The following is a 13,958-nucleotide window of genomic DNA, read 5'->3' on the forward strand; positions in this document are numbered from 1 at the left end:
GCGCGGGGACAGGCGCGGGGACAGCGTGGCCGGGCGCGGGGATAGGACAGCCTGGGGACAGCGCGGGCCGGGGACAGCGCGGGCAGAGACGGGCCGGGGACAGCGCGGGGACAGGACAGCGCGGGGACAGCGCGGGCAGAGACGGGCGCGGGGACAGCGCGGGGACAGCCCGGGGACAGCGCGGGGACGGCGCGGGAACAGGACAGCCCGGGGACAGCGCGGGGACAGCGCGGGGACAGCCCGGGGACAGCGCGGGGACAGCGCGGGGACAGCCCGGGGACGGCGCGGGGACAGCCCGGGGACAGCGCGGGGACAGCGCGGGGACAGCGCGGGGACAGCGCGGGGACGGCGCGGCCGGGCGCGCGGCGGGGGGAGGCTGCTCACCAGATGACGGCCGAGGTGTCGTCGCGCACCAGGTTGTACGCCGCGCGGCACGCCTCCTTGTCGATCTTGGTGGCCATCGCCGCGGGGCGGCGGCGGGGACTCTGCCCGCGGCGGCCGGGCGCCCCGGGCGGGCTGCGGGGCCGGAGCGCGGCGGGGACGCGCCGGGAGGACGCGCGGGCCGGCGGCTGCAGGCGGGGCGGCGGCGGGGACGCGGCGCCCGCGAGCTCCGAGCGCGGCTGCGCTTCCGACTGCGGACCCGGCGCGCTCCGGGACCCCGGCCGCCGCCGCCACGCCCCCCGCCGGCCATTGGCCGCGCAGGCCGCGGCCCGCCTCGCCATTGGCCGCTGGGAGGCGGGGGCGGGGCTTCTCCGCTCTCGGGCGGCCAATCCCAGGCCGGGAGGGTTGCGCAACTCCGCGGTGGGGGCTGGAGGGGGGCTTCTTCCTCCTCCCGCTCGCTCCTCCCTCCCGCGCCCTCCCGCGCCCTCCGCTCCCCCTCCCAGACGATCCCACTACCCCAGCTCCTCCCCTTCCTACGCCCCAGCCCCGCTCTCCTTTCCCTCGCCCTCCGCCCTCCTCCCGCTCCTGTTCCTCCCTCCTCCTCTTCTCCCTCCCTGTCCTTGCTTCTCCCACCCCCAGCCCCTTGCCCCTCCCCCCTGTTCCCTTCTCCGGGCTCTCTTCCTCCCCCCTTCTTCCCCCCACTTTCCCCTCGCCTCCTCCTCCCTCCCCTTCCCTCCTCTTGCCTTCCCCCTCCTCGCATCCCCCTCCTCCCTACCCCTTCCTCCCTCCCACTTCCCCCTCTCTCCTGCCCCCTCGTCCTCTCCACCCCTGTCCCCCAGGCTGCAGGGCTGCCGAGCTCCGCAGGGGACTTCCAAGTGGATGATGTAATGCCTCAAACCCCAGAAGACGGGCTGGCCACTGCCCCGACCCCAGAGTTGGTTCCAAGGCTTCTGGGGGGAGGGGGGGAGGAAATTGGAAAGAAGGAAGCATTTCAGACCCGAGGGGTAGAGAGCGAGGGCGGACTGCTCCCAACATGCTAGCGGGTCACTGTTTACTTTGTATTCCAGTTATTGGCATTCGCATCTTACCTCCCCCTTTGGGCTCTTCTGAGAGCAAGAGCTGACTCATTCTATCTTCCTCATTCCTTCACTGACTCATTCATTCATTCTCTTACCCACTCACTCCACAGGGAAGAGTTACAGTGTCAAGGCAGGTAAAAAGGCAGGACCCTGCAGACCCGGCTCTTGAATTGCAGCCAGCGCTGCTGCTTTCCAACTGGGGGCCATTGGGCAAGCCTCAAAACCTCTCTGAGATTACTTTCCTCCAATAGGAAAAATAACAGAACAGACATCACTGGTTTAGGTTTAATCGAAATGATACACATGCAAACAAGTAGACATTCAAGAAAAGGTCATCGCTGTTGGTCAGTAAGTAATAAAAATAAATATTAAATGGAAGCCCAAAAGGTCAGGGACAATGTCCAATTAATATTAGGATTCTTCAGTGGACCCCGGTGGCTGACACTTGTCATCCCAGCAACTCAGGAGCTGAGGCCCTTTGAGATCAGGAGTTTGAGACCAACCTGGGCAACATAGCAAGACCACATCTCTAAAACAAAAATGAAAAGAATTAGCCAAGCATGGTGGCACAAGCCTGTAGCACCAGCTACTCAGGAAGCAGAGGCAGAAGGACCACTTGAGCCCAGGAGTTCAAGGCTGCAGTGAGCCATGATTGTGCCACCATACTCCAGCCTGGGTGACAGAGCAAGACCCCATCTCCAAAAAAAGACAAAAAAAAAAAAGAATTCCCAGCAAGCAAAAGGCAAAAAGCTGACTGAATCAATCAATCAATGGATGGTTGAATGGGTAGTAGGTGAACAGGACCACAGTTTCAGGAAAGCAGGAGTAGCTGTTGCTATAAATAAAAAGGCAAAAAAATAAATTCCCATTTGAGGCAGTACAAAGTGATTCCTACCTTACTGCTTGATAAAGGCCATCAGAAAGAAAAAATTGGCCATAAGAAAGAAAAACAGAGATGAATCCATTCCTCACACCACTGATTAGGGAAAATTCTAAAAGGATCAAAGATTTAAACACAAATAAATAAAAAAAAAATCACAAAAATGCAAGAGAAAACATAGGAGCTTCCTTTATAAAAGCCTAGAATGGGAAAGGTCTTTCTAACCATAACTCAAAATCCAGAAGCCAAAAAAAGATGGGTACATTCAAATATATAAAAAATCTTCTTAAAACAAAAAGTCTTCTTCTAGAGAACCAAAAGGTACCACCTCATGCAAAGTGTGAAAATAAAAGACAAAGCAGTAAAAAGTATTCACGGCTCAAAGGACTAGTCTTGCTAACATACAGAGAGGTCAACCTAAAAAGAAAAAGAAAAATGGGCACAAGATATAACCAGACAGATCAAATGGCTCTTAAACATGAAAAACTGCTCAACCTCAACCCCTAATAAAAGAAATGCAAGTTAAAGTAAGAATAAAATATACCTTTAAAGATACCTAGCAGTCTGACAAAAATCAAAGTTTGGCAAGCCTATAAAGGCTGGCGATGGAGTGTGTGAAGACCCAGGCCCTCAAACACGTCGCTGGTGGGAGTGTGAGTTGACACAACGTGGCAGTATCTAGCAAATTTACAAATCTGTGTGCCCCGCTGATCAATCCAATTACCCTGCGGAGTGAGAGGTGCCCAGCCCAGCTGGACCCTGGAGTTACCAGGATGCTCTGATCCTGCACTCAGAGGCTCTGATGTGATCTGTCCTAGGTATGCCCTGGGTGCTGGAGGGTTTTTATTTTCTTTCTTGTCAAGACAGAGTCTCACTCTGTTGCCCAGGCTAGAGTGAGTGCCGTGGCGTCAGCCTAGCTCACAGCAACCTCCAACTCCTGGGCTCAGGCGATCCTCCTGCCTCAGCCTCCCGAGTAGCTGGGACTACAGGCATGCGCCACCACCATGCCCGGCTCATTTTTTCTATACTTTTAGTTGGCCAATCAATTTCTTTCTATTTTTTAGTAGAGACAGGGTCTCACTCTTGCTCAGGCTGGTTTGGAACTCCTGACTTTGAGTGATCCGCCCGCCTCGGCCTCCCAGAGTGCTAGGATGACAGGCGTGAGCCACCCCGCCCGGCCCTGGGTACTGGGATTTTTAAAAGCCCCCTGGGTGATTCTCATGTCCAGTTAGACCTGAAAGTCACTGCTCTAGAGACACTTGCATGTGTGCAAAAATCCATCCAGGGTTATTCACTGAGCTGTATTTCCAAAAGCAGAAGGTTGGAAATCACCTGAGTCCCCATCTCGAAGGACTGGATGAATAGATGGTGACACTGGCCAGCCCTCAAGGACCACGTGGCGGTCACAGAAAGGACAGTCTCTATATGCTGACATGGCACGTTCTACAAGAGATATCATGAATAAACACAGCTAGGGACAGAATAGTGTGCTCACAACAATACTACCTTTGGGGGAAGGGGGGATAAACAGATATTTGCATTTATTTGCACATGCATAAAAACTCTGGCAGTGCATCCAGGAGAAAGCAACAGTGGTTCTGTGGTGGGGTGAGCAGACAGCCAGGCAGAAGGGGCTGGGAGGAGGGAGATTTCACTATATACCTTTTTATTGCATTTAATTTTATTTTTAAACCACGTGAATGCATTATTTATTCAGAATACTTAGTTACCACCAAAACAAAAAGTAGCTCCCACACTGAATTTGACCCCACGTCTCCAAGGTTCGGCGTTACTGGAGGAATAGTACCAATGTGCTGAGAATTTGGCACCTGCCTTCCTTCCGCCTGTAATTGTTCTCTGTGTGCTCATTGTGGCGATCGCCCTCTACTGGACTGAAGACGTAACGGAGTGGTTTTTAAAAGAACCCTAATTTTGAGCACCTTGCTAACTAACCATTTGCGCGGCTAAGGCACAAAAACAAACTGCAGACCAGAAATAAATACTGTGTGTTTAAGTTGAGAACCACACAATATAAAAAGCCATCTAATTCAACTCATGCCTCTTTAAGAGAAATCAAAATATTTGGTACTTAGTGTGTGCTATGTGCTGAGTTAAGAATTAAGGAAATGGGCCGGGCACGGTTGTTCACATCTGTAATCCCAGCACTTTGGGAGGCCCAGGCAGCAGCATCACTTTAGGCCAGGAGTTTGAGACCAGCCTGGGGACCATAGAGAAACCCTGTCTCTACAAAAAATTTTAAAAATTACTTAATTTTGTGGTGTGGTGGCAGGCACCTGTAGTCCCAGCTACTTAGAAAGCTAAGGCAGAAGGATCCTTGGAGCCCACGAGTTTGAGGCTGCAGTGAACTATGATCCCCCCACTACACTCCAACCCAGGTAGGTGACAGAGTGAGACCCTGTCTCAAAAAAAAAAAAAAAACAAAACAAAAAGGCCAGACACAGTGGCTCATGCCTGTAATCCTAGCACTCTGGGAGACTGAGGCAGGAGGATCGCGTAAGGCCAGGAGCTGAAAACCAGCCTTAGCAAGAGCAAGACCCCATCTCTACTAAAAATAGAAAAAATTAGCTGGGCGTGGTGGTGGCACATGCCTGTAGTCCCAGCTACTCTGGAGGCTGAGGCAGGAGGATCGCTTGAGCCCAGGAATTTGAGGTTGCTGTGAGCTAGGCCGATGCCACGGCACTCTAGCCCGGGCAACAGAGCAGGATTCTGTCTCAAGATGAGAAAAAGAATTGGGGGAGTGGTACAAATGTATGTATGCATTCATTCATTTACTCCTGGCACTGAGCCTACAATCCAAGGGGGCCACAACCTCACTTGCCTGTAGGGGGCAGGCGTGCAACATACATGAGCCAAGCACACAGCACTCAAGAAACGATTTTCTGGAAAAGGTGATCCTCTCTGTTCTGCCTTCCTCTGGGTGTCAGTTTCATCTTCAGAACAAGGTCCCCATCCAAAAAGGGCCACTGGTTCTCAGCTCCGCCCTGGTTGCTGTGCACGATAGCTCCAGTTACACTAAGCCAAATATCTGTATGTCTTGGAGAAATCCCTTATTCTTAAACTTTGGCAATAAAAACATGACATTTAAGAGCTACCTGTGTGCAAATGAGAACTAAGCAAATACCTCCCAGCCCTCTTGGGGCTTAAAGTCTAGTATGGGTGACAAGCAGTTACTCCAGTGTGGACACTGCTGGTTGTCAGCAACAGAAAACTCAAGTCAGGACAGGCGCAGTGGCTCACGCCTGCAATCCCAGCACTCTGGGAGGCCGAGGCGGGAGGATCACTCGAGGTCAGGAGTTCGAGACCAGCCTGAGCAAGAGCGAGACCCCGTCTCTACTATAAATAGAAAGAAGTTAATTGGCCAACTAATATGTATAGAAAAACATCAGCTGAGCATGGTGGCTCGTGCCTGCAGTCCCAGCTACTCGGGAGGCTGAGGCAGGAGGATCGCTTGAGCCCAGGAGTTTGAGGTTGCTGTGAGCTAGGCTGACGCCACGGCACTCACTCTAGCCTGGGCAACAAAGTGGGACTCTGTCTCAAAAAAAAAAAGAAAAAAAAAGAAAAGAAACGTCTTCCTACCTATTGCTCAAGGTGCGCCAGGTGTCATGCGAAGTGCCTCACAAGTGTTTCCTCAGTTCATTCTCACGTCAGCCTGGGCAGGCGCTGAGACTGTTGCCCCAGCACGGACGAGGGGACTGAGGCACTGAGAGGTGACACCGGGTCTTCGAGTCTGAACGCCGTGGAGACACTATTTGAGCCCGGGCAGTGTGACCTCAGGCTGACCGTCCCAGCCTCTACAGCAAGCAGCGGAGTTTGGAGACATGGACGCAGGGTAGCTCAGAGGTGCGTGCTCTGGGGCAAATGGAAAAATCTGTGCTTGGCCGGGCGCGGTGGCTCACGCCTGTAATCCCAATAATCTGGGAGGCCGACGGCAGGAGGATTGCTTGAGGTCAGGAGTTCGAGACCAGCCTGAGCAAGAGCGAGATCACACCTCCAGTAAAAATAGAAAAATTAGCTGGGTGTCCTGGTGCTCACCTGGAGTCCCAGCTACTCGGGAGGCTGGGGCAGGAGGATCGCTTGAGCCCAGGAGTTGGAGGATGCTGTGAGCGAGGCTGATGTCACGGCACTCTAGCCCAGGAAACAAAGCAAGACTGTGTCTCAAAAAAAAAAAAAAACAAAAAACAACAACAACAAAAAAAACCCTGTGCTGTCTTTTTAAGAACGCCGTTTTTGCCAGGGCTTTATTTCATTCACTGCACGAACCTTACAGACTCTTTAAGGTCAGTGTCCCGGTTTCCACATTTTCCTGCGGGCTACAAATTAAAAAAAAAAAAATCCCACCTCAGCTGCAATTAGAGACTGGGAATAAAACATAACCCTGAAACTTGCTCTTCTCAGCAAGGTGGCCGGCGGTCGGAGCAGGTGCCTGGCACGGGCCGGATATTTATAGATGCAGTTATTTATGGCACCCGCGCTGATCTCACCGATTGTCAGGTCTCTGAAGAGGCTCCCAGGGACATTTGAAAAGGAAGACGTGGAGCCACTGGCTGAGGGAGGGTGACACGGGGCTGTCGAATGGCCCTTCCCGAGGCGGAGGGGGCCCAGGTCGAGGTGCCCGGCAGTGTGATCCAGTGGTTAGGGGCTTGGCGGCCACTCACCGGAATCCTGGCTCCACCACGCCCTTCCTGAGTTCTATTTCGTCCTCCATGAATGGGATACCTCCCACTCAGGAGGGTTGTGTGGAAAATTCACGTAAAAGTATGGAATGGCAGCCGCTATGTTGGGGGCTAGCGCCCCGCATCTGTGCACCTGTATAAAATCTTTTTTTTTTTTTTTTTAAACAGAGTCTCCCTCTGTTGCCCAGGCTAGAGTGCCGTGGCGTCGGCCTCGCTCCCAGCAACCTCAAACTCCTAGGCTCAAGTGATCCTCCTGCCTCAGCCTCCCGAGTAGCTGGGACTACAGGCATGCGCCACCATGCCCGGATAATTTTTTCTATATGTTTTTAGTCGGCCAATTAATTTTTTCTATTTTTAGTAGAGACAGGGTCTCGCTCTTGCTCAGGCTGGTCTCCAACTCCTGACCTTGAGCGATGCGCCCGCCTCGGCCTCCCAGAGTGCTAGCATTACAGGCGTGAGCCCCCGCACCCGGCCAGCGGCCAGCTGTTTGCAATCTTAAGCCGCATTGCCGGGAGTAGCACGTGGTGCTGGACTCCCCCCTGGGAAACAGAAGCCACCAAGGGTGTGAAAGCACAAGGAAATCAAGGCAGAGCACCAGCTACGCCAGGGGGGAATGAGCTGGGAAGCTGAGCAGTTGGTGAGGCCCCCCGAGATTGGCCACAGCACAGAGATTAGCCACCAGCCCTGGGCTGGAGGGACGTGGAGGGGGAGGGGACACTAGAGTCCAGGGGCTGGGGCCACCCAGGGAAGGCTGGAGATTCGCTCCAGAGAGGGGCAGAAATACCTCAGTCTTGTCTTCCCTCCCACCGGCCAGGCTCTCTGCAGGGTCTCCCAGGGTCTGGACCCAGCCAGAAGCCCCCAACTGGGGAGCCTGGGAAACAGGGCTGGTGGGGCGACCCTTCCCCCACTGCACCCCCCTGCTGCCCTATTCCCTCCCCCCTCCAGGTGACACAGAGCACAGCAGGCAGGGCAAAGGGGAGCAGATCTAACAGATCCCAGAGCAGGACTCACCCAGAACAGGGGAAGACGAGGTGTGCTCCACGGAGAGCCGTTGGGCCGCACTTTGAGAACCGTGTGGTGCTTAAGGGAGGAGGTGGCAGCAAGACACAGAGCAGGGCCTGGGAGGGGTGAGAAGCCCCGGGTGCGGGCTAATCCTGCAGGGGAGAGGCCTCGCGCAGACAGGAGACGTGAGAGCCGTCCATCCGTCATCCCCGAAGGGCTCTCTTGCGGTGGGAGGTTCTCATACGGGAACCTCCAGACCCCAGAACAAAGCCAGTCACAGGGACACCGTGTGGGGTTAAAGAAGTTCTTGGCCAGGTGCGGTGGCTCATTCACGCCTGTAATCCCCGCACTCTGGGAGGCCGAGGTTAGAGGATCACTTGAAGCCAGGAGTTCGAGACCAGCCTGAGCAAGAGTGAGACCCCCCCCCCATCTCTACCGAAAATAGAAAAAATTAGCTGGCACGGTGGCACAAAAAATAAAAGAAAGTTCTTTCCAATGGAGATGGCAGGGGCCCCTCTGTGAGGTGCTCTGTTCTGTTTCCCCTTTAAGAGGCTGTGAATCCCTCACAGACAGGACCTTGCTTGTGTATCTGCCTGACTTCAAGCTAACTGAACAACATATGAAAACCCGGGTTCTTGGTTTTCCCTAAAGCAAGCAAACAGATGGACCACAGAAGTCCTTTAAGCAGTAATTTTTCCTAGAAAAATTACTAGGAAATTTAATTTAAACATAATTTAAATTATATTTAAAATTTAAATATAATTTTAGGTTCACATGTGATTGTGAAAATATAATTTTAAATATAATTTCAGGTTCACATGTGATTTTTCTTCTGAAACTTTTATCGTGTGCCGGAGAAGAGAAAGAGTTATACTGGGGTGGCCACAGAGAGGAAGAAATTAATGTGGACAATATGCAAATAAAAGGCCACGAATACCTGTAGCATTTGTTGACGTTAATATCTCTTTGGCTTTATGCCCAGGACAGCGGCATACGGTAGGTAAAAAAAAAAAAAAACATTATGTAAGTTAATTAACAGAGAATACCCCCATTTAATTCAATAAATGTAATAAATTAGATATCTCTAGTTCCTTTTTTTTTTCTGAGATAATGACCCTGGGTGGCTCAGTCGTTCTTGCCGGATGTTCCCAGTTCTTTTTTTTTTTTTTTTTTTTTTGAGAGAGTCTCACTTTGTTGCCCAGGCTAGAGTGAGTGCCGTGGCGTCAGCCTAGCTCACAGCAACCTCAGACTCCTGGGCTCAAGCCATCCTCCTGCCTCAGCCCCCCGAGTAGCTGGGACTACAGGCATGCGCCACCATGCCCGGCTCATTTTTTCTATTTTTTATGTAGAGATGAGGTCTTGCTTTGACTCAGGGCTCAGGCTGGTCTCAAACTCCTGAGATCCTCCTGCCTCAGCCTCCCAGAGTGCTAGGATTACAGGCATGAGAAATGGCACCTGTATAATTTTTTTTATTGATGGGGAGACTGAGGCTCGGCCATTTGTCCATTGTCACAGGCATGGAACATAAAACTGCCAGACCTCAAACCCAGGTCTCCTGACTGTGGCCCGGATGTGCTTTCTGCTGCGAAGTGCTGTGGGCTCAGACTGACCCCCCCCCCTCGTGAGAACACAAGCTCAGGGCCTCCAAGCTCAGGCTGCGGAGGAGTGAAGCAGGTATCTCTGGAAGCCATCCTGGGAAGGACGGATAAACGGATTGAAGGTCAAAGTGTCCCCGCAGAGAGAGTTGGGATGCTGACAACAGGCAGAAGGCACATTGGGTGGGTGGCACTCCAGAGAGAACCTAAACAAGGGATGTCTCAAGAACGGGGAACAGTCCGGGCGCGGTGGCTCACGCCTGTCATCCTAGCACTCTGGAAGGCCAAGGCGAGCAGACTGCTCGAGGTCAGGAGTTTGAAACCAGCCTGAGCAAGAGTAAGACCTCGTCTCTACTATAAATAGAAAGAAATTAATTGGCCAACTAATATATATAGAAAAAATTAGCCAGGCATGGTGGCACATGACTGTAGTCCCAGCTACCTGGGAGGCTGAGGCAGGAGGATCGCTTGAGCAATTGAGAAGACTGAAGTTGCTGTGAGCTAGGCTGACACCACGGCACTCACTCTAGCCTGGGCAGCAAAGCAAGACTCTGTCTCAAAAAAAAAAAAAAAAAAAAAAAGAACTGGGAACAGTGGGCAAGAGAGACTGAGCCACCCAGGGGCTCTCAGGAATGGGCGGTCACCACGCTAGGCTCGAGGGAGGCTGGCAGGAGGCCTGATGGGGGATTGACAAAGACCCCTCCTCAACCAGACTTCAGTGAGGCTCCTCGGCCTTGACCTTGGCCCTGTCCAGTCTTTGGCCTGCTGAACCCTGTTTTAGCAAAGAATCTTGCTACGTCGGTTTGGGGAGAAGCCCCTCCCTGATACCCGATCCAAGTTGTCATCCCCCCCTGCCCCCTCCATTCCCGGGTTCTTGGGGTGTCTGTCCAGAGTGTTCAGCAAGACTGCCTCCCGGGATGTCTTCTCTCAGGACGTGCCTGTCCCTGGCCCCCTGCTCTGCGGTCGGCTCTCGGTCCCCAGCTGTCTTTGCTGTGTTCAGAGTTGAGCTCAGTCTCTCTCCCTGAAGGCAACAGCCTTACAGACAGTGTCTTCGGAATAATCACTGTTACAGGACACCCCTCCCCCCAGTCTCCTCCTTCTGCCCTCCCGGCTGAGCCCAGTAAGCAGTCCCAGGGAAGGAGCCAGTGGTGCAACCCCCAAGGTCAGGCAAGGTCAGGGAAGGTGGAGAACAGATCTGGGGGCAAACAGGGAAACACCGGCCCACCCCGCTTGCCAACGGGTGGCGTGAGCTGTGTTTAATGAACAGAGTCAGAATCCTCTTTCCTGTAAAATGTTAAGAAATCTCTGAGGCTGACCCACAAGGACGTGGCAGGCGCCGGGGGTGGGGTGGGGTGGGGGGCAGGACATGCCATCCAGGGTGGCATTGGGGTCAGCCGCCCGGTCAGTCAAAGGGAGTAGGCAAGGTCAGGGCATGCTTCACAGGCCGAAGCCCGCCGCCAGCTCTCTCAGCGCCAGCTCTCTCAGCACCCGAAAGTGACACCTAGAACAGAAAAGGGATCTTATCAGGGATAGCAGGTGGAGAAGGCAGACTAGGGGGTGGCAGAGGACAGCTCTACCTTCTCACGGGAGGACTCAGGGCAGTCCCAGGAAGGGCAGGGCTGAGATCTTCAACCTGTGGGATGGCACCAGCTGAAGACACGCCCTGCAAATCCTCCCTGGCCACCTCACCCCTGTCGCTGCACGCTGCACGGCTGGCTGGCTGGCTCTTCTGCACGGGCCTCTGTGTTTCTGCAAGAGTAAAACGACTCCCGCTCCCTGCCCCGGGACTGCGAGGACGCGGTGGCGTGCGGTGCTGCGGAGCCCTGCAGGACTCACGGGGGTGCAGGCAGAGGATGGCGTGGGATTTAGCGCCCACGGGCCAGCCTTGAGCAACGGGAGTGTCGGAGCCATCCCAGCAGCTCCGAGGTGCATTTCACATGGCTCCCCAGGAGGTCCCACGGGACCGACCACACGATCACCCGGGCACCGGATTGACAGGACAGTGCATCCCCGGACCAGCGTCCCGAGATTCCCTGCTCCACGCCCCCATCCCACATTCCAAGTTACATGGGTTATATAACTCGGAAAAGAAAAATACAAAGCGTGCCAGTTTCCTTCTGGGAATCCACAGCATGGGAACAGCCTGGCCTCCCGTACGGACTCATAACCCGAGGTGCTCGGTCCGCAAATGTGGCTTCATCCCTGAGATGCTGCCTCTCTGAGTTTGAGAGGTTAAGATACTAACAGACCCTGCATTAGTGACTTCTGTCATAAGCGAGAGCAGCGGAAGGTGCACCAGCTTAAGCCAGCAGTTTGATAAGGTGGGAGGAAGATAGGGAATTTGCTGGCACCTGTGACCACCCTGTAGAAAGAAAAGGCACAGTGGACCCAGGGATTTGGTCATCTTCATCCTCTCTCTCCCCTCTGTCTTGTTCATCTCTCAGCGCTGTTTCTCTGCGTGTTGGCCACATTTGCTTCTATTGCAGATGAGCTACTTCCATGTAAGAACTTTTTTTTTTTGAGACAGAGTCTCACTCTGTCACCCCAGTCTAGCTCACTGCAACCTCAGACTCCCGGATTCAAGTGATTGATCCTCCTGCCTCAGCCTCCTGAGTAGCTGGGACTGTAGGCATGGGCCACCACACCCAGATAATTTTTTCTATTTTCGGTAGAGATGGGGTCTTGATCTTGTTCAGGCTGGTCTTGAATTCCTGACCCCAAGTGATCCTGCCAGAGTGCTACGATTACAGGCAGGAGCCACTGCACCCAGTCTCTATGTATAAACTGTGAGCTTTCGCCACCACAGTCAGTGGCAGAGAGAAGAAAGAACTCATCTCTTCCAGTGACTGTATAAAAATCCTAGGGAAGGATTTTGATTGGCCCTGTTTGGATGACATGTTCACCCTTTGGGCCAATCACTGTAGCCAAGGAATGAATAGGCTCCTATGATTGGCTGGACCTGGGTCATGTACCCACCTTTGTGGGCGGGACTGTGTGGAGTTGTCAGATTGGCAGATTCAACAGAAAATTTGGGAAGGTCACTATGGAGAAAGAGCTCTCTGAGGGAAGGTGCAGTGGGGGATCCGTATTCCCCAGGCCTCACTTCTTCAGCTGCCAAGAGTCTGCATCTCTGGGCCTGGGAGCTTTTCCCAAATTCACAGAAGACGGCTCTTCCTGGTTGCCCAGCAGGCTGGAAGTGAAAACTTATTTACTCCTGTGAGCAGGTGCCAGCCAGTATGGGACAGGACTGCTCCACAAGGACCCCACAGCCAAACCCCTTGGGTGGGGCGGCTCTTGGCCACACACCCAAGATGTGAAGCTCCAGTCACCCTCAGGCATGGCTGGCTTCATATTTGCCTTTAGGAAATTTTCTGCACTTTCCAAATTAACTACTTAAACTTAGCTCCTGTCCTCAGGACCCTGAAGATGAGCTGGGGTTGGTGGGGCAGGGGTTTCTGCTCTGTCACAAGGAACACAAAGCCAGTCAGGCTTTGCCCCACCCATGTGGCCCTGATATCCGGTTTCTAAGAAGCAGGACTTAAGACACAGACTCCTGTGCAGGGGCTTGTGGAGGGAGGGCTCTCAGGAGAAGGGGGTTGGCAGGACAGGGCTGGGGGCGGGGGGAACCCTGGCGAAGAGGTACCTCCGTGCAGACTGGCCTCAGCCTGGTCCCACAGGAGCCTGGAGCATGAACGGTGCCACAAGATTGTCCCCTGTACCTTGAGGCAAGGGAGCCGGACCTTCATGCTCTGATACTGGCCAGTCCTCGGCTATAGGCCGCCCTCAAATGGAGGGGGCCAGAAACTTCCGGGCATTTTCAGGACGGGAGACCGTCCCCTACCAAGACAGGCAGGGTCGGGTGCGTGGGCCCAGAACCGAGGGTGTGCCAAGGCCCGGACAGAATCGTGCGTTGCAGCTTCTAGGAAAAAGGAGCCTCAAAGCTGCTGGAATTTTGAAATAAACAACAAGTGTATATTGAGCGTGACAAAGAGTTGGGACACAGGTGAGCACCACCTGCACAAAGTTCATGATCTACTTGCGGAATGTAAAACCCAGCTACTCTCATCACCCCGTGCCAGACGCCCAGCTCGGTGCGGAGGGGTTTCTGCTCCCCATGGGGTCCAAAGTCTCCCACCTGCACCCCGCTTTCCACAGTTTTCTGGAAGCGCCCCATGTTCCCATGGGCCTGGGAACTTCCTGGACTCAAGAGTGCTGCTCCCTCCTCCAGCCCTTCCCACCTGCCGTCCCTTAGCTGGGGTCCCCCTTATCCTTTCAAACGCGGTCTCTCCCCAGTATTTATGTATCACAGATAAGTATGCTTAGGGAT

At 53.7% G+C, this 13,958-nt stretch overlaps 1 protein-coding gene across 1 annotated transcript in view; it reads right to left on the minus strand.

The window, feature by feature from the left end:
* The window catches only part of COTL1 (coactosin like F-actin binding protein 1), a 42,085-nt gene extending 41,434 nt beyond the window's left edge, over positions 1-651 (minus strand). Inside the window, exon 1 of the mRNA XM_012738482.3 lies at positions 385-651. Within this exon, the coding sequence (XP_012593936.1) occupies positions 385-461 (77 nt within the window). The 5' untranslated portion in view covers positions 462-651. The remainder of the gene's footprint in view (positions 1-384) is intronic.
* Between the last annotated feature and the right edge of the window lie 13,307 nt (positions 652-13,958).

The sequence above is a fragment of the Microcebus murinus genome, chromosome 20 (assembly GCF_040939455.1).
Source record: "Microcebus murinus isolate Inina chromosome 20, M.murinus_Inina_mat1.0, whole genome shotgun sequence".
In the NCBI taxonomy this organism is placed as follows: Eukaryota; Metazoa; Chordata; class Mammalia; order Primates; family Cheirogaleidae; genus Microcebus; species Microcebus murinus.